The sequence below is a fragment of the Alosa sapidissima genome, chromosome 17 (assembly GCF_018492685.1).
Source record: "Alosa sapidissima isolate fAloSap1 chromosome 17, fAloSap1.pri, whole genome shotgun sequence".
Lineage (NCBI taxonomy): Eukaryota > Metazoa > Chordata > Actinopteri > Clupeiformes > Clupeidae > Alosa > Alosa sapidissima.
This window is the reverse complement of record NC_055973.1, coordinates 14423702-14449133: the sequence shown is the minus strand read 5'-3', so window position 1 is coordinate 14449133 and position 25432 is coordinate 14423702. Positions and strand designations below refer to the sequence as shown.

Genomic DNA, 25432 nt, shown 5'->3' with positions numbered 1-25432 from the left:
AATGTCAAGGCTGTTCCCATAGGTTCCAGTCCACTCTTCACTCAACTTGATGTTTACTCGACGTAAACATCAATCCCTGCAGAGTTTGATTTCCTGCCCCATCCTCACAGGGCATTGAATTCGTTGTAAAATGTTAGTTCAGTCATTACCACACATATTTGATCTCAAATCTCCTACAGTTCTGGATGGTTGTAGCAGAACATGTCTGACCTTGTGTGTTTGTCAAGTTGCATATCCCTCCGATTTGTTTCGGGATTATTCTTTGGTACTTAGATACATAGTCCAACAAATCCACCTGCCACGTATCAGCACTCATCCTTAATTGGAAAATGTTGTGAATGGTGACTGTTAACACAGTTGTAATGATCTGGTTTAGAAGTGTGTTTAATAGATCATCTAAAACAACATAAACACCTGAGTTCTGTGGCATAGCAGAAACATACAAATATTTTTAAATAGCTTTATTCAAAATATTCTTACAAAGAAAAAAAAATGCTTTCAAAATGCATATTGTAAAACTGCAACAATGCCTGTTAAAACTGCTCATGTTAGATTGTGCAGAAACATGAGCATAAGGAGTTCTGGGCCCACAGTCTTGTGCCGAGGAGCGGTGCCTTAATCAGGCACCAAATGTCACCTACCGCCAAACTCCATAATCACAAAAATGCAATGCAACATGCTTCATGTTCCCCACTCACAGATAAAAAAAAAAAAAAAAAAAAACCTTCACAGGAGAAGACCAACCATCAGAGGTTAGCCAGAAGTCCTAAATCCTTTTTCTTACTTTCAGTCTAGTACTATAGGGGCAATATGTTGTTTTCCCCTGCTTTAGCAATGTGTCAATATTTAAGCTTCAATTTCGGCTCAATTTTAATGAAATGCAAAAAATACTGTCTGTTAAGGCATTAGGTTGAAAAATGAATCCGAATTCCAAATTCTTGCATATCTAAGCAGTAACTACTGATGGTGTGAGAAAAACTGATCTGAACTGCTGTCACCCTGACATTCAGAAACGTGTGACTACTTTGAGTTCAGGGTCTTTTGTCCCCCAGCCCTTTCAGGACATAAAAGTTTAGAAAAAAAAGATATAGGTGATGTGTGTTATCTCTGTAGGAATTGGGGGTGAACATACATCCAGTGTGAGTCAAAGAAAGAAGGGTAACGCCACGTATATCCAGCACCAGACAGAGCTTTGATATGTCAAGAAAATGCATATGTATGCAATTAGGATTTGATAAAATCCAAATCCTTGATTGATGTACAGGCTGGATATTTATGGATTTACTGCGTTGTTACAAATGCAATTAGGCACATAATCGAAAGGAAAAAAAAAAGATTAATGGGAGTATTTTTGTGTTTTTATGTACAACATGTGAAATACACTGAGAAATACTATGAACAACAAAATACGAACAAAAAATAAAAAACAAAAACAGAACTTTGTTGGGGCAGGTTGAGAGGACACAAAATGATATCGCATGTGGAGTTTGACTCATAGTGTTGGTGTAATCAGAAGTCAGTAAGCCAGTGATCTCAGACCATGTCTTGTCCGTTCTAACTGATGCATCCTCTTAAAGACACCAGATCCTGAAGTAGAAAATCTCTTCCCAGTCTCCGACTTTCTCTGCTTTCCTCAAAACATCTGCATACCAAAGCCCTGCATCAAAACAAATCACCAGCATCACTTCTATTCCTTTACAACAGCTAACAACACACACAAACAATAAATCCACTATTACTGTTACTTATAGGACGATATTTCCAAAACTTATCGGAAAAAAATATTGCAGTCTCTCACAGACACTGAGATTTATTTCATGTGGTCTGTATCACAGAAACTAAACTATATTAAGCGCCGTTCACACAAAGAATGAAAACTATAACGATAAAAAATAAAATAAATCGCTTTTGTTAATATGAATGACGACGTTTACACAAACTATAACGATAACGACATGAAGAACGATATTGTTGGAGATCACTTATTAACACAAGGAGAGACTTTGCTTATCGTTGGTCAGTGTGGACGCTTTTATCGTTATTGTTATAGTTTTGGTTATAGTTATTGTTCCTGGTGGGAACGGCCCTTTACACAGGACAAATAGTTGTGATGAAATGATGCACTGGAAATTAGCTAATCTCAAGAGCTTCTTATTTCTATAATGCTAGTTAAACAGTCAATGTGACGACATGGTTATCTTCTACTCTGTTGCATTTATCGTTATAACATAATTAGGGCTGTCAAGCGATTACATTTTTGTTAATCTAATTAATTACATACTCTGATTAATTAATCTAAATGAATCGCATTCATTCATTTTTGCTATGAACGTATTTTTAAAAATATTTAAATAAAAAATTTGGCAGATCAGTGTGTCAATGAAAAGCCAAAACAACATTATAGACTTTAAAGCAATCAGTTTCAGGTATTTTGAGGTGATCCTTTAGACTTCACAAACTCCTATGGTAATTCCTTACTGCAGAAATCGCACAAAACATGCTCTTGTCAACAGTTCCATCTGGCCGTTTTTCTAAACGTAGGCTAAATGTTCCATTCACTGGACCAAGCAGAGCTTTCTTGTCTGCCTCCTTCAGTCACTGTAGCCAGAACTGCACTTGGACAAAGGTCACTACAAAATGTGATTAATCAGCGTTAATGTTTTTAAACGTGTTATTCTTTATGTAATTAATTAATCAAAATAAATGTGTTATTTTGACAGCTCTATACATAATCCTTTATCAATTCTGAAAAGGGTACATCTATACATCGGAGTACAAAAGGCAAAGCCAATTTCTTGTATGACCTTCTGCAAACACCCGATTTCAATTTCAACAGTATTTGACTTACAGATTCGTCTTCTATGATGGCTGCGGAGTCAAAGAAATCTGGTCGGAGTTCAGCTCTCTCTCGCCGGTTCCTAGATGGTGGCTGAAAGAGGAAAATGGTCATATGATCTCTTCTCCTAGTCACGTGATCCACGTGTTGTACACTTAAAGGAAATGTTGACATAACAAGGAATACCAGCTTACCAGATCAATGACCATAGTGTCCTCAATAACCATGGAGTCATCCTCATTCATGTACTCTAGCTGACCGCGGGAGGACATCATGACGTCCTCGAAGATTGGCTCGGCATCGTCCTCCATGAGGCCTCGCCTGAAAGGAGAAAGCAGATTGCATTTTCAGCTGTGCAAGCGCAAACCAAACTGCACACAGAGCTGACGGGCCCTCCTAGGGATGCAGGGCTCACTGTTGTGCCGGAGCACACAAACGGTCACATCTGATAAGGCCAAGCTGCACCAACATTCGGCACAGTGCAGAAGATTCTACTGGAAATGACCGTTTCCTCTTACAAGTGGTCGCTGGGTCGTACTCACACTGAGGGTCTGACGCCTGCACCCCTCGCCTTCGCCATGTAATTCATGCCCCCTCTGTCCTTCCGGTTGGCTTCGTCCAACTTCTGCTGACCAAGCCACGACATCTGCATCTGTGGGCTGTAAAGGGAAAGTACCACTCCGTCAATGCAAGCAACACACAACCACACATCAAACAGCTGAACTTATTCAGATAGACTGCTGCTTTGAATCAAAGGAGATATTTGCATTTGTCTGTATGCAAGTCTATGGAGCAGGTCTTCATTGAAATGGCTTGCTAATGATCATCTGAAATGAACTTGTGAATCTGAAATGATACGTAACTGAATTATCTTTCAAACTACATATGAACCTGTTATTGAAAGGCATGTCCACCCGAATCAAATATTAAAGTAGAAAGTCATCTTAGTGTAATGATCTAAATATTTCTTACATTGTGTAATCAATAAGTATCAACCAGCCTTCAGTAGATAAGAGGGCTGTGGCCCCACACACAATGGGAAAACAGACAGCTTTAATGGCTTGATGCCCCCAGTTGCATTCCAACATGTGTGTGTCATCATCTATGAAGTACCTTATACACTAGTGACTTTTCTGCCAAAAATGTACAGTGGCTATTCATACCACTGTAATAGAAAAGAGCTATAATTTTTCTTCTCACAGTAAAGGGTAACCTGCTGAGGGCTGTGTAAGAGTGAGACCGTACTTGTGCAGGTAGTCCGGCTCTGAGCCAGCCTCGGACGAGTCCTGCTCGGGTATGTGCTCGGCCGCCTGCCGTGGGTTCTCCCTCAGCACGGTGGAGGTGAGCTGTGGCGTCTGTAGTGCCCCTGGTGTCTGCAGCGTGTCGTTGCGCATCATCCACGAGCCGTCAACACTGTCCTCTGGGGTAAGGAGACAAGGTGGGGGGTGGTGGAGAATACTGAGTGAAGGCATGCTCATAACAACAGTTTAGGATGAATAGCTAACTCTGTTAGGGCCTGAATCCACCAAACGCGCTTTTTGCGCCAACGGCAGCTATTTTAAATACAAATCCTATGTTCAGCGTTCACAGCGCGGAAAAATCCCTCGGCGCTGAACGTTTTTTTTCCGTGGTGCTCTGAGCGCTTTTAGAACAGCGCTGGGCTCATCAATGTCACTTCTCTCTTGCTAGCCAATTGAAATCAAGGAAGGGGTGGGACCTACACTGTCAACAATGTTGGTAGTGGCAGAGGAAAACTCAATCAGCCGAGGCCTAATGTCTAATTGTGACTAATATTAAACCACTGCTGCAAACTGAACGCAAATTATAAAGCCTAGAGGGATTACCTATTCTATTGTAATGCCAAATGAACTCCTTTTGTCGGTCGAAGTCATATTTAGCGAGCTGAGTCCTGAACGATTGCTGCCATTTCAGTTATCTAGTTATTTAGCATTAGACAACGTTCCAAAAAGTGCTGGCAGAAGATTTTGGTAACATAGCAACAAAAAAAAACACTTGACCGAAGCGCTCTGAAAATGAGATCGAGGGCGCCGTCGCCACAAAAAATGCGATTGGTGGACACAGGCCTTTACTATAAACATTGACTGACTTGTACACAGGAAAAACATGTATACAAAACATACAATGTTAATTACATGAGTGAAAACTGTATGAAGTGAGACCATACAATAATGAAAATAACCGTTATTGAGTACTGAAGAGACACTCTAAGAGTTGTCCTCTTTGTTAGCTTTCAGATTTAGGCGGGGATCACACTGACCAGCGGCAAGTGGCAGGTTTCCTATTGTTCTCTATGGTTCGGCAGCGGAACGGTGGCAGCGCTAGCGTTGAACAAGCTGAGCGTTGAACTTGGTTCAACTTTAAAAGCACAACGCAAGCGTATTCAATTGTCAGTTTAGGCAAACCGTTTGTGTTACTTAGGAACGAGATAGAACTTATTATGATCTGAGCGTTGTGTTACGCTTGCCACTGCCGCTTGCCAATGTGATCCCCATCCCTACCTAAGAGAGAAGGAACTAGGTGAAGCACCCAAGGCTTGGGCTGATCAGATCTTTCCTCACCATCGATGCGTTTTTTCTGGAGGGGAGCCCGGCCTTTTTTGCTGCGTATGGAGCTGGCCTTGCTGCTGCTGTTGGCACTGGTGACTGACATTCGGTCGTCGTCGCCGCCCGTCAGCAGAGAGTTGCGATAAGCGATGAGCGGCAGCCACACGTCCTCACGCCGCTCCATCATGTGCTCCGTCAGGAACTTCTCCAGGTAGGAGTGTCTAAAGACATAAACACCCACACCCACACAGACACAGACACACACAGACACACACACATGACTATCTTTCAAAACACAAGTGAATAATAATTTTGTTAATTTTTGCCTTCATTATTTCTGGGGCCTGAATTGAGTATTGAGCACTTACACAGTCTTCTTGTCCTGCCGCAGCAGCTTGGAGGAGAACTCGCACAGTACCTCCAGGAAGGCCAGATTAAGGGGAGGATACTCAGGCCCTTTTGGGTTCTGGTACTTGAAGGCAAACTCAATGCCATCTCTACAAAAATAAAAAGTACCAGTGAAAATCAGTGAAGACGTCCATTATGTGAAATATGGATGAGGCACTAGGTTCCGGCTTAACCACAGTGGTAGAACTGAGAGGGACTTACTTGTGCAGTGTGGCCACAGCCTCTCTGGTTTTGATCTGGTCCAGACCAAAGGTGAGGGCAAACCTACGGGCAAGCTCCTTAATACCACTCACATGGGAGGAGGTGCGGTCCAGATTGGGACCTTGATCTTGTACCAGCTCATTAAAGAGCTGAGAAACAGAAAACATTTGAGAAAGTGAGACAGGGGACAAAAAACGTGCAGATTTAGGAGGTGAGAAGGCCAGCTAAGATAAATATAGATTGAGGCAAGTGAGTCTGCCGTGTCAATAACACAACAGAAACACAAGCAAGATGGTCTGCCACCCACCTGCTGCAAACTGAGGATGAGTGTCTTGGCACACAGGATCTTGTCCATCTGCCTGGCCTTGCTCAACGTCTCCTTGATGATGTCTCCATAGTCATTGTAATACTGTAGGGAGAATAACATTTCCAGATCCATGTTATCAAAATCACAATTCAGTCAATCAACCAATTCAGTTTGCCCTCACTCGCTACTCTACCTTCATATAGTGCTTGAAGATGTCAGCTGCAGTGCACATATCTACAATGTCATAGATGATGAGCTTGCTGAAGGCAGCCAGCAGGTTCCTCCTCTTGTGCAGAGCCTCGATCTTGTTGGCCTCGTCCTCTTCGTCACCCTCTGGAGGTCACAATTGAAATGATCAATCATAAACAGAGTGATTATCAAAACCAGAGGGTGAGATGTTTGATTTGTACGGCAGAAAATTCAAAACCACAGTATTTGGCATTTGCAGCACAGAAAGAGAAACTGTCCTTAAAGCTAATATTTAAGAAAGAAACTTTTCTTTGTAAATACTTTTTCCATAATAAAGCCAGTCTGGAGGATGAAAGCCACATGGCCCTTGAAGGCATATGATGGTTAGCTTCACGGTAAAATGGGATCATCAGTGCTGAATTTGGAGTGACAGCCAGAGTTTAGGCAGCCCTGGTGACTGTTGAGGCCTTACCCATGCTCTGGTTCTCATCATCCTGGTCGATGAAGACGTGGTCGAGGATGAAGGTGAGCAGCTCGTTCTGCAGGTTGGTGTCAGGGTTGAAGACCAGCGGCAGCAATGAATCACGACCGCCTGACGTCAGCTGGTGGCTGAAGATCATCAGCAGGTCACACAGCAGCATGAAGGCCTGTGCATGAGTGAGAGAGAGAGAATGAATCAACAAAGCCAGACCCCCTGAACAACACCGTAGGCTCCATTTTCTGATAACCACTAAGTAGAAGGGGGACTTTAAAACAAGTGTCTCTGACTATCATTTAAACACAAAAGTGGAAACAAAAGTGGGTTGGCTGTCCGCCCTGTAACTATAGCTAAGAGTTGATGTCTCCATGCTACAGCTCCCTCTAGCCTTGCAGCACAGGACGTCTCACCTGCTCTTTGACCGGCGTGTTCACATTAGACATGCACTGCTGGCATATGGCCAGGAAAGACTTCACCACTCGCCGCAGGGCGATCAGGTCATCCTATGGATGAGCAGAGAAGGTAGATAGAGGGACAGGAAATGAGGGAAAACACAAACATCACAAAGCTCACTGTTAGCTAGTGTCAACTATGGAGGTCTGTAGCATGCACACAATCACAACAATGTGATTAACTTTAAAAATTAACCATTGGCTATCCTGTTATTCATAGTTTGTGCAATGAAATAAAAGACTTTTAGACGAAACCTTACAAAGCGTCTCTGGTTTTCTAAAAATGTGTCATTACTCATTAGTGCATTAGCAAGGCACGGAGATGTACTGGAGGGTACCTTAGAAGGCACGCCTTCTGTGACCTTCACCAGCTGCCACAGAATGGAGTAATGAGAACACTGAAGAGCCTGGGTGGCAATCTGGGCACAAGACACAGGGCGCACATGTTAGAAAAACACCATCATATTATCTAGCCAGTCAAACCATGATCATTACCACGTCCTCCTTACCTGTTCTGGCATGGAGCCCTGTTCTATGCCCATCCTCAGCAGTCTGTAACAGTTCCCAAACAGGTCCCATCGGGTCAGGTCGTGGGCACTAGAGGAAGACAGTAAAATTCCTGTAAATATGTACACATTTACAATCATTAAACAAACACCTCATGTGCACTTTTAAGAGGTTTCAGTAATCATACTTATGGAATGCGGTGAGCCTCTTCAGACTGGAAAGGACGTTGTAGACGTCGTCATCATCTGCCTCATCTCCCTATAGTATGAAACAGATACAGACATCAATCAATGACATCAATCAATGACCAAAAAAAAAAAAAAAAAAAAAAAAAAAAGACATGAAGGAAAAGAGAGAGTTTCTGCCAATGTGGGTCTCATCAGTTTCTCCCACTCAGAGAGAGGTCCTCCACCCACCTCCTGGAGCAGGTCCTCCACGGAGTGATTGAAGCGGTCGACAAGCTCGTCGATGAGCTGGCTGCGGGCGATGTCCACGCGGTTCATGATGGTGTGCTCCTCGCTGCACAGGATGCTGTACGTGCGACTGCAGGCCTCCAGCACCTCCGGCTCCGTGTGCTTCTCCACCACAATGCGCATCTGCTTCAGCAGCCCGTCCAGGTGCTGCCGGGAGAGAGGGACACAGAGAGGAGGAGTGAATGGAAAGAGGAGGAAAGAGCAGGATTTATCATTGTGGAAAAAAGGGAGAGAGAAGAAGAGCAAATGAGACAAGAGAGAAGACACGAGCAGGCAATAAAACGCAATAAAGTCCTATACACGTGTTCGCCAGATTCCAAATTCACATAAGAGATTCAACTGATTTACATGGCAAATCTTCAAGCCTTCCCTCCAGACTTTGATGGCAAATTAATCCAAGTAGATTAGGATGAAGTAACAACAAAAAGAACAGTGTAATGTCCTGCCAGTTCACCCTCACAGAGGTACCGGTATTTCATTTTCCGTTAGCCAAAAAATATGGTCATCATTTCAGATCCAAAACCTGATTTATCTGATTGGTAGAGACTCTACATGTGTGGATGCGTAAAAACACTCTTCTCTGAGCGCCCAAGGAGGTTCCACATACCTTCTCCATTCTGCCAGCACTGTACACATCCAAGTCGAAGAACGTTGGAATCTGCAGGAGGTTGGCCACTTTCTCAGAATCTGTTTGGTACTAAGGAGATGAAGAAAAGAGACTTAGAATGTTGATTTGTAACACTGTAATTGTAATAGCTTTTGTTGGACCTCTACGGTTCGCTCTATAGCCAAATATGGGTATCCTGGTGCAATTAGCAAACAACCTTTTGCAAAAGAGGGGAGGGCTAAATAGGTTTGTACAGATGACCAAACTTATATAACGGTCAGTATCAACATCATTACAGTAAGAATTGGAAAACAAGTTAACCAACACGTACATCATTGATACTCATTACAGTTCACTCAAATAAGGCAGGCTATTATGCCAGGCCAGCAGTTTGGTGTTGCGACATCTTCACTGTTAACGCGCCAAATTTAATGCGTAAACATGGGTGGGAGCCATTGCAAGATTTATATAGTCTTACATTTCAAAACTAATCCAAACTTCTCATGAAAATGGGGCTGAGAGAATTGAAAAATCACTGCCTAAAAGTAAGACGTGGAAGTTAAAGCTGGATGTTGCAGTTGTTTGACACACTTCTAGTGTACAATTTTAGGAAGTGGTCTCCAGATTTTAAACTCCCGTGATGGAGTGTAGAAGTAATGCCAAGCCCCATGATTAGGTGTTGGTATTTCCCTTTATTGAGAAAATATATAGAAAATATAAAGTTTTCCACAAATGTTCCCCCTGACCAAAATCATTTTTTCCTATGAGACCTGCGGGAGTGAAGGATGTTGATGTTGTACTATTCCCCGATTATAAACAGCTATTCAAAAACGCCAAATTACACAAATAAACAGAAAGGCTCAAGATTTACATTTCTAGTGTGACTGCAGTCACTGTTAAATATGTTGTTGTGAAACTTTACCTTGGAAAGCAGCATGGGTAGCGCCATGATGAAGTGTTCAGTTAGCTTATTCTTATCATCTATCTGAGTCTTCCTTTCTTTGGTGGTGAGGACCTGAGGGGTGAATTCAAAAGCACTTGAGTGGTATGATACTCAGACTGGAGTATGGTGGGTTTCTGATCTAAAATTCAATGATATTCAATTTCGAATTTCATGATTACTGAGAAGATTCGCTTGTACTGTTACTTGAATGTGTACATCCCAAGAGTCCAGTACATTTCTACATGATCACCTCTGTGTGTTCTGTTGTGTTGACAGTGACAAGAGATGACCGAGAGGAAGAAAAAGAGCTTACCCTCTTCCCTGTTCCTCTGCCTACTGGTGGGTGAGCCTCTGCTGCTTGCCGTATGGTGCACACCATCAGCTCTATGAGGGCCCCCTCATGCCTGTCTCCCAACACTAACAACAGCAACAACAACAGTCTACTGTTACTTTTCAGCACCAATACATCCATACAACATAATACATACTGCATGATACAACAATTAGATCTGGCCATATAAGCTTATTAGCTGAAAAGAAAGAAACCCTTTTTTAATTTCTCATAAAGTGCAAGGGACGTGTGATATGGACGTGTGACACACCCTCCTCCCCCTGCACAGGGTCCTCCAGCAGTAGCTCGGTCATGCACTCCCAGTCCTTCAGCAGGTCCTGGGAGCTCTCCCACAGGCTGTCCACCAGGTATGCCGCATGCTCGTGCAACTAGGAGAGGAACACCACATGTTAGTTAGTATGATCCATTCAGATCTTAAAGATCCATAAACCAAAATCAGAGATTAGCACGAGGTGCATATTTTGTGTACTTCACACAGATGTTTTCACAAAATAGCTTATTTATCTGGCTGAAGAGTTGTGTCAATTAGAACCAGCAGCTTTAGAGAATGGTTGGAGCAAATATGTGCCAGGACCGTTGAGAGGCAGCACCTTTGCCCTGATATTTTTCATGATTCTGAAACTTAATGCTACGTTTTCGGTGGTGTAACAAACCCAAAACACATTTATTCTTGTTTACAGGACCGTTTAAGTTGTTAAAGTTACGCTTTTCATTTCCATCCTTTAGCCTACAGGACTTGGGAATCAAAAGCAGTATTTCTAGAGAAGGCTTTGGTATTGATTAATGAAATGAGGTTTAGGTTGTCATGCAGAACTCAAGCCATGCTTAACTCAAGCCATGCTTGAATTAAAATAAAAACACAAACTACTGCCCAAAGATAAATCTAGTGCAATTTTTGGTCTGGTTAGATTTTATGTGCAGGTCACCGACAGGACAGGTTTGGTGACCAGTGTAAATATTTGATCTAGTTTTCCCATTACCTCACTCTCCAGGAAAAAAAGCACGAGCATCCGGACCAGGTTGCCATTGGCGCTGTTCCTTCCTCTGCGTTTGGCAAGGGCCTCCTCTGCTTGCGGGTCATATCTGCTGAACAGCCTGGAGGGAGAGAACACCAGCTTACTCTTTAGTCAGTGCCCCTCTGGGAGTACTTCTGACCCTGACCGGGTCATCTGCTCACTAATCTATGTTCACTTCTATTACTGTCCCAACTTTGCTGGTGTTACAGAGGAATTCTGCTCATCTACATAAAAAAAAGAAGAAAGAAAACACCTTGGTTTCCCTGCATCTCTTCTATGTATTTATGAATTATTACGGCTCATTACATCCCTGGGAAAATGAACTTGGCACTGGGATGAGAAGGTAAGTTGAGTAATGATGACATGTACCTACTGTCAATGTAACTACTATAACTATAACTTGTTTGTGATCTACTAAATAATAATGAAAACAATGTTAGTACTGCATCAAACATCATTACTGCATAAAAACAGTTAATTGTACAGTTTAATAAATACAGCACCATAGCCTGATCACACTAAGCCAGACTGGAAAAAAAACAAAAAAAAGTGAAGTGAGATGAACTTTCTGAAGACCCTCAGGTCCTCATATTCTCTCGGTCCACTCACTTCCTGTGCAGGAACTCCCCAGAAGCGACAGCCACAGGCCGATGGGCCGAGTACACCAGGTGGTACACGTTCTCACAGTCCTCATTGGAGAGGGCGTCCTCACTGCCCCTGTAACACAGCATCATGGGATGGATCAGCGGGAGAACAGAAGGACAGATGGGGAACGCAGAGAGAACATCAACAGACAGTACACATAGTGGGAGAACAGGATCACTTACTGGAGTATAAGAGTGACCAGCCTGATGGCCTCCACGGCCACATCATACTCTTTGTCTAGAGTCATGGACACAATACGATCCTGAGAGAGAAGGAGAAAGCGTGAGAGCCAAAGGGGTTAGCGATGCTGGCAATATTAATATTACTAAAGGTGGCTAAACTAGATGTACCGCAGAGCGGTACAAAATATGACCGTCGCCCAGTCCAGCACATTTTTTCCACAAAAAGAAATCACGCTGAAAGGCCTATATGATTCTAACTGTCTCACTAAATTGCATCATCCACACTCAATTCTCACTGGTATCTGCTAGACAACAAGTACCAAAACATGTGTCATACGTATGATTACTGTGAATGTATGTGTGTGTGTGTGTGTGTGTGTGTGTGTGTGTGTGTGTGTATGTGTGTGTGTGTATCTGTTTGTGCACATGAAATGGGTTAACATGACCCCTGGAGGCAAACATACGGAAAAAAATGATCATCCTAGGCCCTACAGTTCTCAAGATATTCACAGAGAACTGTGTCTGCCCTACCCTCCTTTCGGGGGGTCCAGTCCAGCGGGGGGGGCTACAGATCAAAACGAAAAATGACGGTTCCATGCTATCCATGTGGGGTTACATGCCCACCAAGTTTTGTGTACCCCGGTCTTTCAGTGTCCCGGGAATCCTTGTTGGTGTACGTCACTAAATGTACACATAAATTATTTTATTGTAAGGCCCCCCATGAACAAAAGTACACAAAACTTGGCATGCATTCGGAGGGTGTCATAATGATCCTACACTTTTAATTTCGTGCAGTTTTGACCTTGTCAGCCAGAGATATTGTGATGAAAACACCTAATTTTTTGCTTTTTAATTTTTAACTAGGTGGCGCTATACATGAAATAAGTGGTAATGGGATGGGTTGACATGCCCCCTTAAGACCAACATACATAAAAAAGGTGGACCTCCTAGGCCCTACGGTTCTCGAGATATTCACAGAAAACGGTCTCCGGCCACCTACAGGCCAGTTGGTGTATAGTAACATAAATTAATTTATTGTGTGGCCCCCCATGAACGGAATTCCACAAAACTTGGCGTGCATACAGAGGGTGTCATAATGATCCTACACTTCCAATTTCGTGCAGTTTTGACTATGTTAGGTCACAGATACCTTCAATTACAACACCTCATTTTTACTTTTTTGTGTTTAACTAGGTGGCGCTATACATGAAATGAGTGGTTATGGAATGGGTTGACATGGCCCCTTGAGATCAACATACAAAAAAAAAAAAGGTCCTCCTAAACCCTACGGTTTTCGAGATATTCACAGAAAACTGTGTCTGCCCTACCCTCCTTTCGGGGGGTCCAGTCCAGCGGGGGGGGGCTACAGATCAAAACGAAAAACGATGGTTCCATGCTATCCATGTGGGGTTACATGCCCACCAAGTTTCGTGTACCCCGGTCTTTCAGTGTCCCGGGAATCATTGACGGAAATTTGGGCATGCGAAAAAAAATAAAATAAATAAATAAATAAAATAATAAATTCTGACTAAACCTATATGACCGCCGCTTCACTGCGCGGCGGTCATAATTAGTCATTGCATAACACTATGCATAAAAGAAAAGTCAAAATATGTGTGGTGATGACATAAACATATCTCTGGAATAAATACTGAAACTAAATGTTGTGGTGTGTGTTGGGCTCGGGCAGGGGTACCTTGAAGCGGTTGGTGAAAAGCTCCAGCTTGGGGAACAGATCGCGGTTGGTGTAGAGATTCTGGAGGGCCTTGAGACACTTGAGCCTCACCTCTCCTTGCTAAGCAAACAACAGGCGAATTAGTCATGGGTAAGCAGATGAAAGCTCTCGTGTTTACATTACATGCTGAAAATCACAGAGGGCCAAACAATTTGATATAATCATGAACCATTAACCAATAAAATTGAATGCTGGACTTAAGCTGGGTACCTATTCAGCTTTTTTGATGCAAATATTGACCGGAGAGGCTTGAAATTCACAGTCTTATAAGTCAAATAAGCTTTCTATAGAGAGGTGACCTGACGCCTGACTGGCAAAGGTGATAATGTGAGTAATGTCAATAGAAACAGGTATATTTGCATCAAATAACATTTGTTGGGATTTTATTAGGCGTTTCTGTTAAAGTTGCCCTGCCCTGCGCCTAAAGCATATAAATGATTTGGAAGGAAACCCAGCTTACTCTGATATTTCTCTTGAGTTGACAACCAAATTTAAAAGGTTGAGACTTCTCAAAACATCAAGCAACAACAACAACAACAACAGTAATACAGATTATTAGGAATCATACCCAGTCAGAGGACTGCCTAAACTTAATTAGCTACCCCTGCAGCCTACTGTTAGACACAACTTGTACTGTATGTGACACTCACAATAAAATGCTAAAACTATGAACATCTTCTGCATCACTTTATTGATTTATCTATTTACTTGTTTATTTATGTGACATAATGGCAGACTGTCAGTCGTTGACATATCCGCTGCTCCATCATGCCCCACCTTTTAAATGTTTTAAACTATATTATACCAGGATACTTATAATCTAATTACTAGCCTAAATCATTAATATTGTACATGCAACCATCCTTGAAACCTTGATTTTGTTTTTCAGGCACTCCACTACACCGCAAATCAAAATCATCCTGAGGCCGACTCATTTTCTCCATGAACTGCCAATGAAGTACATTTCAAAGGAGCAAAACAACTGCAGGCAAATTATGAATACACATACACAAATCTGTGCCAAAGTGTCAACAGTGGACCAGTTGACTGATTCCACAAATATCCTTTGAAGTGATACAAGTCATACTTACTCAAATCATCACATTTACAGTACATACTGACTATTGTAATAGTATTTTAGTATTTTTTTTATTGTTGTAAGATTTAGACATCTGATAAAGAACACAATGAAATGTATTGCTATGCAAGTCCTCACCCGGTCATGAAGGGTCCATCCAACATACTTCAGGTAGCTGTCATTCAAGAAGGCATCACTATACATCTTCATCCACACACCAATCTCCTCGATACAGATGGCTCGGATCTCGGCGATGGCATCCCTGTAAGCGGCATGTTCATAAATACATGTCAAGAACCGAGAATAAATAAAGGATACGAGGGAAATCATTTCATATTCACTCTGTACATTACACAACATACCTGTAGCGATGAACAAAGATACCCTTGAAGATGGAGTTCATCATGTTCTCTATTTCATCCTGATTCTCTTGGAGCTGCCAGGGAACATCAAAGCAGGGGAACATGAGAAGAGCGCAAAAAGAAACGGTGGAATCAGAGAGGGAGGAATAAAGAGACAGAATGAAAGAAACGGGGGGAGGGGGTCTCTCACCTCTTTCCTCTTCTCCAGGAGAAGCTCCAGCTTCTCATTAGCGCGCTTGCCAGCCATTTTGTTTCGCTCTGCCTCGTACTGCCGCTGTGTGTTATCCTGGTTGATGCTCAGGTTGAGGGCCACATTGACCAGGGCAGTCATCAGCTTCATGGCTACAGGGCCAAGAGAACACCATTACGCTGATGCAAGCCATTCTACTTTCATATATCCTGTCAAACCCTATACATAGGCTTTGAACATAGTCACCTACATAGTTTTTTTTATACATATACAAAAGAAATGTAAAGGCGTGTACCAAATGAATTAAGTTTATTCTAGAGCATTCAGGTGGTCAAGAAAGATGTGTATAATTACCTGCTAGTGTGCTGGTGTGCCGGAAGGCTCGGACCTGTGAGTCGGACAAGCCAGTGAGCAGTGAGATGACCGTGTCCATCATGTACTCGTCGTAGATGATGCTGTATTGGCACTGTCGGATCAGGACTCCGATGAACTCGCAGAAGTTGTAGCGGAACTTTTTCCACTGAGGGCCTGGCATGGTCAGTGGGTAATCACCGCTGTCCTGAGAGAGGCAGAGGGGTGGCCAAGATTGAGCAATTTGTACAGGTCAGACTGACAGCGCATGTGGCAGTCACAACTGTGCAGACGGTTACAATGTGTGCATGTAGGGAAAGCATACCTCATCAAACTCTTCAGTCATCTTCCTGATGATTTCTGAATTTTGCATGTTCCGGAACATTTCGATTCTTACAGTTCCTGTAAGAGATTCATGTCAAGAACCACTATACACAAAAAAACAAAACAAACAAAAACAATACACAAATTCTGAAGCTCCATTCAAACACAAATTACCTTTACAGCCTGAGCAATGAATGAAGAAGTTAATGACATCCAAGAGGGCCACGTCCCGGTCCTGCTTGTAGGACTCGATCCAATCATCCACTACAGACTGAGAGAGATCAAAGAGCATAGATATCATTAAATCAAGGCAAGTCACATAACATTGTCCTAATGGCACCCTACACCTGACAGAAACCACTTCCCCACTGTCAGGCCAAAGTCGGGCAATTAAGGTGTGTGAAGGCTAATCTCTTCCCCATTATCACTTCTGGGGTTTAGCTGTGCCCTTGTGGGTCTTCCTCGGGGCTACTGTCCCTGGGGTTCTTGCCTCACCTTTACCCTCCGGTCAACCTGTGCTTAATGATGCTACAGGTGGTCTCAGGTGAGGTTGATTCAGGACAAGTCAGATAGTCACTCATGTTATTTCAAAGCCTACATTACTAGCAATTGACCGATAAATGGTCAGCACATGAAAGCAAGTCTTAGTTTAATATGTGGGCTAACAAACCAACATAATATTGGTGAAAACAACCAAAATTAGGTCATGGGCAGAAGAGCTAAGCAATTTCCATTTGTACCACAATCTGTACATTTTGGGTTTACAACCACATGGCAACACTCCTGCATTAAATCAGATTTCAATACAAAATTGCACTGGCTCAAATCACAACATGGATGCATGGATATTTAATTACCATAAAATTCAGAGTGGTTCATAATTAACTCCACTTTTTTTAGCCAGCCACAGAGGGGCAATCAGCCTGAGAATAGCGAAGCAAATGTTTTTTTTTTTTTTTTTTAATTCTGGCGTTGTGAATCCCGGACCATTATCACCTATAAGCTTGAATATCGCCTTTTCTTGGCCCGGCTCAACAGTTGGTTTGTGGCTAATGAAAGGATCATGCAGATGCATAAGTGTTTTGCTGTATATCTAGACTTGTTTATACTAACAAGCATTAAGCGCAGTGCTCCCTGTGTTCTTATTTGAGTCGAGATATGCAAACTCACCTGCATGGCACTCTTGCCCATTCTGACCACTTCAAACAGTGTGGTGGGGTCGCCCTCCCCATTCAGCTGGGCCACCCCATTGGCTCTCTTCCCACGGGGAGGCCCAAGCTGGCCCGTCTCCACCGGAGACTTCCGTGGCTTTTTATTGGTCGCCTGGTAACAACCCAACATACAGTTAGTGTGCACATGGCAGTGTGTGAAAGTCTCTGTATGCAAGATGGTAGGTCATAGGAGGCGTGGGAGATGCTGTGGATGGGACTTACTGCTTGTTTTCCTGGCCTGCCCCTCTTCCTCTTGCCTTTGGGTTCCCCCGCGTCCTCCAGCTCACTGACACTCACAGTGCTCAGGCTCACCATGTCCCCCTGTCCTGACTCATTAGATGAGTCCCTAGCACAGACACACAAACGCACAGACACACAAACACACACATTTTCAAGTTCTTTAGTCAAAGTTTCAATCAACAGCATCAACAAATCCAAACAAAACAATATTAACTTTTTTTTCCAGAATTAACATTCTCTCACTCCCCATACTCACTGCAGGATGGGGAACTCTGAGGTGATCATGTCCGCTCCTGGCTGTCCTGCTGCTAGTGTGTAGAGTGGGAGAGGGTGGAGGGCGCACTGTGGACGTGGGGCTGTGGGGCCTCGGGCTGCTCTCCTCTCGAGTGCTGAGTGGACTCTAGCTCCACACGGCTGGGCTGGCGGGGTCACTGCGTGGCAATGAGGTCATAGCCTGTTATATGGACACCCAAAAAACAGATTAAGAGAATAAATTGGTACATGCCATCTGAACAGGTCTAAAATGAAACCGTATTTATGTGATCTGCAGTTCACCAGTGTACAGAAAACAGAGGAGGCCGTTTTAGGCATACTTCATGAATGCTTTATTTATACTTAATAATACTAACTGCCCTATAACTCAGCATATTTTCAGCATAAAGCATTTTCTCTTCTGAAGCCAAAATGGGGGAGGGAGGGGGCATGCTGACTTGAAGTGTTGTTGAGTTGAGGACAATAGCAAGAAGAATCAATTTAGTTAATTAAATTACACCGACATTTACGTGGCTGGCTCCATAGGCATCCACTAGGGGCAGTGTTCACCATGAAGTTTTTCAACCAAAAGGAATTAGACTTCTAATCAGTTGCAAGGCAGATACAAATTTCACTCCCCTTGAAAGAAAGACAGGAAATTAATTATGTCATCCAACTCTTACTTTGTTCAGTGAAAAATTGTCATTTCATATAATCTGTCATGACAGCAGACAAAACACACTTGGAGCAACACCATGGTAACAGTAGGGGGCAGACTAGGAAAGCTTTTTTTGGAGGGCCCGCTTTAGAAACATGAATGACTCAGTGCGTGACCAAAGTTGTCTGGGGAGCGCAGATCTCACCACCCAAAAAAACAAAACAGATGGAAAGTATGGGTTTGACCACTGCTTCCAGAAACGGACGGTTCCTTTGCAACAGGATACTTGAACTCCTGAGTTAGTGAAGGAGCTGCAGTGCAGCCACATGGATGGCAGGTGAATGCTTTGGGGGTGTTCGTCCTGACACTAGATGGCTCCACACCTCCAGGAGAGTGTTAGAGACTCCGGTCTACTTGTGGCCACTAAACTCCCGCTCCAACTCCAGTTCAGAGAGGATCCCCCCCTCCCCCAACCCCTATCCCAAACTTTGCTGACACCACAAAAAATGCTGTATAGGCCAACCAGAGGGGGGAACTTCTCAATCTACCATGCACAAAACTGTGCGAAAAATACAACAAAGCTACTATAATAAGTTTCTTGATATTTAGTTATGAACAGGTTACAATAGCTTAAACCAGATATTATTCTCCACTTCAGGATCCCCACCAGTGAAGTCGCTCACTCTTCAATTTCCAGGTCAATCAAAAGGTCAAGAAAATCAAATATGGGTCTACACAGATAGATTTATACTTGCTATCCCTTAACTGCTTGAAAGGGGACGCTGGTGTTATGTAACAGTGGAGTGATTACGTAACCATGGATGGCAGGGAATGGCAGTAAAGAAGTAAGTGCAGGCGGCTCCCAGCCAGGCAGCGTAGCACAGTAAAGCTGATCTCAGAACAGGGCTTATATGAGGAAGTGTGTCTACCAGCCTATCAGACGGTAGATAGGTTCATCAATTTCAGAACTTTGCACAGAAATACAATTCTATCACAATACAATTAAATGTATCAATACATTGTATTTACATAAACAAATACAAAATAACAACAAGGATATGGCAATGAAGAACACAAGAAAAAAAAAAAAGAAATGGTGACAGGGAACACATGGAGTGAAGGCAGAGAAATTGTGTGTGTGTGTGTGAATGAGTGGGATATATTTGTTTATGTGGGGTATGTATAGTATTTTATACACACAGAGAGAGAGAGAGAGAGAGAGAGAGAGAGAGAGAGAGAGAGAGAGAGAGAGAGAGAGAGAGAGAGAGAGAGAGAGAAAAAGAAAAAGAGAGAGAACTACAACACTGGGGGTTTTCCCGTACCTACTGCTCCTTGATCTTAGGGGGAAGTGTGAAGTGACATCATCATGGTTCAATTTAGGGTCAAAAGCTAATGATACTGAAGGGCATGTGATGAGGCAGCTTCAGAAGCGCATGATGTCTGGGAGGAGGAGCACATCTTCCCAGCATGCCACACTAAACTACAGGATAACCTATCAGCACACAGGTAATTTGATGTGATTTTCTACTGAAGCTCAGACACTTTATACAAAGTGCTCATGATTTACCCCTGATGCAGATTTAATCTGCACATTTGATTCCCAGTTTCTCTCTATATGCTATTTCATTGCCTGATCCTTACAGAGAGGTGACCAAAAAAATAAATAAAAAAAATAGATCAGCGATCAGTAGCTCCCTTTACAAGCGAAGAGAGAGACCAGCTGAAGACGGATACTGAAGATCCGTAAAAACCCTTTCTCACAAATAATGCTCTACAAAACAAAACTGCCTTCCTCACTCACTCCCTCATTCCCACAGCTCTCTGAGACCGAGACTTACACAGTGAAGGAGTGATGGAATATGATCCATCAGAACGGCCATGAAAGAATACTCCGCCAGTCCAACCCACTACTGGCGTAACCTAGGAAGGTGGCAAGCATGCAATATAAATGGCTGGAGACAGATGACCTTGACTCATTCTAATGTAAAAATCAATTCATCAGCTCAGCAGCTTCTTGCCTCAAACAATTCCACAGCGTCTTGCCTCAACAGGAGATGAATTAATGTCAAGTCAACCCAACTTAATCTATTGAAGTCCACAAGGAAAGAAGAGAATTAATAGGGGCAGCCACTACCTTGGTTATGAGCTTTTCAAAATCTCACCTGGCTGATCCGACAATGTGAGGCTGCCCAAGGCATCTGTATAAATAGATGCAATTGTCTAGAGAGTTCAGCATTGCCACTCACCCACAGATGGTCTCATATGCTCTCAATGCACACACACACATACACACACACACCTTTCTTAATGAACTGTGGAGGAGAGACAAAAGGGGAAGACTGAGTCTTGCATTTCTCCCTCAGACACACACACACACACCACAGGTTTTAGCACTAATCTTGCTGCATTATAGATCAGAGCTTGTCTCTCGACATCAGTGTTGTCGAGTCACTCCCTCACCAGCCACTAACCTCCATGGTAAGGAGGTCCCATATCTGCAGAGTTAACACAACACGTGCGCACACCATCTGTAGACCATTACCATCACAAGACTACGTACGATGAAAAGTATTAAGTCTTCAGCAAGACACACCCACCCCCACCCCCACCCCCACCCCCACACTTCTGTTAGGTTTTTAACCCCAACTACATTATCACATCATTACTACATAAAGGCATGGAGATGCATAAAATATGATATCTCTCCCCCCCCCCCAAACACCCACGCCTAGCTCTTAGACGCACAAGTTAATCCAACATGCAACAGCAGAAGAGTGGCTAGCACTACAACGCAATGGCCATGCCCCACTGTTTTCACCAGGCTGAACTGCTGAACCACAGCTTTTGGCGAAGATCCCACAAACAATGGTCCTAGACAAAGTCCTAGACATGCCGAAAAAGTGCAAGCGAGAGAGAGAGACAGACAAACAGAGGGAGGGGAAGAAAATCTCAGTAGGACAAAGCAGCACAATCAGCATTTAAGAGAAATGCAGGAGCAGGAAGAGTCTGACTGGGCAGTCCCTGTTGACTGGCCAGCTGGCCTTGTATTGGACTGCCCCAAAGGGCTCCTACAAGGTAGAGGATACTGGGCTGATTCAGCCAAGTGTGACATACTGACAAGATGCTCATCACACTGACACCATAAAACACAACAAAGCAATCAAGTACTATTTATAATACTATTAACAATACTAGATAAAAGGATCAATCAGTATTGGTTGATTTTAAGCCGGATTATGCAATCAGCCATTTTTTTTCTAAGATGATTAGTGAACCTGGAAAGTTGACCAGTGTTCTAAGACATACGAGTCATATTTAGCAAATAAGGTGTCATGATTGATGTTCATTTCCTGCCATTTTTAGATTTCTTTCCTTGGGTTGGTCTAATGCAGCATCCTGACGCAACCTAAACCCTCGACAATGAAAGGCAGTTGGTGACTGGAGTCCACCTTAAAACCACTGACCATCTCTGAGCGATACACCAAGACAAGGAGCACATCATGACACTGTGAGCAAACACCCTTGTGGGTTTGCATGAATGCTTTGCAAAAGCACAGATTAGTGAACGCGAGTTACTTCAGTAAAACAAAAAGTCCACAAAGATCCAATATAGCGGTTTCTATTGAAAACACAGACTTCTCTTGTACCTGCAAAGCAATGATTGCTGATCTCTGTGCACCTACCCAATAAAAATCAAGGAATGGGAGCAGAGCATTGGATCTACAGTAAGAGTGTTGCCATAGCAACACCTGCCTACTGGAATACATGTTAAGCATGCAAAGTGGTTTTCAAACAATCCCACACAGAGAAAAAAAGCCTTTTGGTGATGCTCATATTTTATTCCTCATGACAGATAAAAGATTCAAAAGTGACCATTAAGGAGCTGCAAATCGCTGCCCACAGAAATACATTGTGAAATGTTTGAGAAGGTTAATAATTGATGTTGAATTAGTGTTTCTTTAGAATAAAGGCACTGTTTTTTTTTTTTAAAGCAGAGACTACTAATGACAATGTGAATGCTCTTTCCTCTCAAAAGAATCACACACACACACACACACACAATATGGAAACCCAACATTTGACCACGTCACACAACCGCCATATTGAAAGAAACAAGCTTCACACTTGCAAACAAACAGAAAGGTAAACAAAGTGAGTTAAGACATTCAGAAGAATGCAATGCACAATGCAGGGGTATGCTTGCAAAGAAGTCAAAGGACAACAGGGATGGAGATTTCTCCTTGTTGACAGCTGAGCTTCTCAGATTTTTGGGCTTCTGTCAGGAGGGTACATGAGAATTCCACTACAGACACACACACAAGAAAGGGGAAAGCCTGTGGGGAGGCTGTGTTAAAGGAACACCAACACAATGCAATCGCCTCTTCAGCACATAATTACCGCTGCATTGGATAACCAGACAATGATGCAAATACAAAAAAGGAGATAGATGAAGATGAGCAGCATGGGATTTTGGGCTTATTTGGAAGACAATTCAATGTCATGGTTACAAGTACCACAAAAGTCATGTGGCGATTCCCCCACTCCCTTTGATAACACAATCTGATGTGAAAATTAAATATCAACCTGAGCCAAATATCAACCTTGATTCATTCATGGAATATTCAGGAGACATGCTGACTTGCATAATAGCCTGCTACTCAATAAAGACATGCCCATTTCAGCAGCACACATTAGCATTTTTGTCATCTTAAGGAGTAGGCCTTTTACAGTGGAGGCGTTCTTTTTGCCACACTGATGTACACAACTCTGTGGATCAGATCATTAATTTCAATTTAAATTCCAAGCTCTAACTGATGAAATCAAGAAACGATGGTCTGATGCTCTATAAAGCCAGTTTATATATAGCTTTACTGATTTCTGCTTTACAATTTGCTAACGCTGGTTCAAATGGCCAGATTTTTGACTCATTCATGATTCAGTCACTTACTGATTCCCCTGTAGTGGTTACTCAGACCACAGGCAGCTCGAAATTGACATTTTGTCCCTGATTGATATAGGGCATTCCCCATCCTGACTTTCTCAACCATGGTCAAGGGTAAGGGAAAAACAACACCTTTAATGCCCCCGATTAATATATCCTGTAAAATATGAAATATCAACCTGACATTTTGTCCCTGATTGATAAAGGGCATCCCCCATCGTGACTTTGTGAACTTTCTCAACCATGGTCAAGTGTAAAGGAAAGACAACACCTTAAATGCTCCCGATTAATATACATCATGATTAATATATATATATATATATATATATATATATATATATATATATATATATATATATAAAATATATGAATTATTCATCTTAAACCTCTTCCTCTACACCAGTGACCTTAAATACATATCACTTTGATATTTAATGAGTCATCTGCCTGGACATGCATACATTACCACGCAACCACCCAGCTGATACTGGACCAAGCAAATAGACCCAAATAATGGTACTATGCAAATCCCATATATAAAGACATTTAACAGATCCCTTGTGACAACAAAACCTGCCTTTCAAAATAATGTGTACATTGGTCTAATCGTTTTCTCTTTTACGGCAATGGACATATCTAAAATATGCAAGGCAATAACGTTACAGTGCAACAAAATCAATCTTCACAAAGGAAGTAACTAGTGTGCTCTGTAAGACACGTTGATTAAAAAGCCTATTAGTTGGCCAACTAACATAACGTTCCCACCTTCATGCAATCATTTTACCCGCGAAATTCAGGCAACTCAAAAGAATGACAGAGGAATGCAAAGGCGCGGACTATGAATCAAAGTGGCGCCACTAACAGACAGACAGAAATTCACTTCCATGTAGCTAACATAAGACACATTAGAAAGTCTTAATGCCTTTTTACTCTCACAACAGGCAACGAAACAGTATGCGATCACAGGATGAATTAAAGTGACTGTATTAAGATGAACAACTTTATCTGAAGTAACGTTAATGCGCATTGCCCCTGGGTAAGAGTAAATCAACAGTAACTAACTTAGCTGATGTTAAACCATTCTACAATGTTAACTAACGTTAAGTTAACATTAGCTACTTTGGTTGCGGCTGATATGTAAATATATAAACTATTTTATTCACAATCAAAACACTGCTTTGCAACATGTCTGGAAGAGCAACAGGAAGATTGTCCGAAAAGCACCAAGAGGACTGCATGCGCGCTTGATGGAAATAGCAAGCTAGCTGGTGAGTGTAAATTTTAGTTTTCTCCAGTTCTTACAACAGCCAGATCATTAAAAGCTTTCATTAAATGCGTATCACAACTAATGCACGCTTACAATCTTATCAAGACGCCACAGTGATCAAACTATTGTGACAACCCCACCGAAACTCTTCTGCCACGGAAACCAGCACAGAACTGTTAGGGTTAGCTTGCATGCTAATGAGCTAACAACAGTGAAACGTAAAACAATGCTAACAGGCAAAGGAAGCATATCCGCCGCTGTTGCTTTAGCATTCCCATCCCCCACTCGCACTCCTCTGTGTCCTCCATCTTTAATGGAGGTTTACTAGCGTAGCTACAGCACGACTGGCATAAGGTTACGGAAAGAACAAAACTTGCAACAACTTACCTGAGTCTATAATTTGAGCACTGGTGTTTATTTCCTTCTCAATACAATCAAGTTATGATAGCAATTGTTCGTATTTTTTATATTAAATTGGACCTCAAGCGGAACCGCGCCTTTCACGAGAGAAGCAATCCTAAACTGCCATCTGGTGGCATTTTCCACAATGAAATGGCGTAACCTTAAACCGGAGTTAGAATGCCCCCTTGCGGACTGAAAGCAATGTAGCACTGTTAAGGATGAGTTGATCAGATCTCATTCACGTCCTGGGACAAAAATAC

The 25432-nt window shown here is 42.5% G+C and overlaps 2 protein-coding genes across 2 annotated transcripts in view; one reads left to right on the top strand and one right to left on the bottom strand.

Moving 5' to 3' along the window:
• Positions 1-446: 446 nt before the first annotated feature.
• LOC121688035 (cohesin subunit SA-1-like) lies at positions 447-25419 on the bottom strand. Its single transcript, XM_042067345.1, has 34 exons — positions 25158-25419; positions 17908-18105; positions 17634-17757; positions 17371-17523; positions 16375-16471; positions 16202-16278; positions 15880-16084; positions 15526-15677; positions 15336-15409; positions 15112-15235; positions 13857-13955; positions 12161-12240; positions 11943-12050; positions 11298-11412; positions 10568-10685; positions 10279-10382; positions 9945-10037; positions 9023-9112; positions 8359-8562; positions 8130-8200; positions 7945-8032; positions 7774-7854; positions 7394-7486; positions 6978-7152; positions 6510-6649; positions 6317-6418; positions 6010-6158; positions 5769-5897; positions 5416-5621; positions 4082-4256; positions 3379-3495; positions 3031-3157; positions 2849-2929; positions 447-1657 (listed from the first exon to the last, which is right to left on the bottom strand). The coding sequence occupies exons 2-34, from the start codon at positions 17934-17936 to the stop codon at positions 1634-1636; spliced, it is 3804 nt and encodes a 1267-aa protein (XP_041923279.1). The 5' UTR covers positions 17937-18105; positions 25158-25419; the 3' UTR covers positions 447-1633.
• Positions 24678-25432, top strand: part of larp4b (La ribonucleoprotein 4B) — a 20190-nt gene continuing 19435 nt past the window's right edge. The window contains exon 1 of the mRNA XM_042067347.1: positions 24678-24771. The gene's annotated coding sequence lies outside the window, so the exon portion shown is untranslated. The remainder of the gene's footprint in view (positions 24772-25432) is intronic.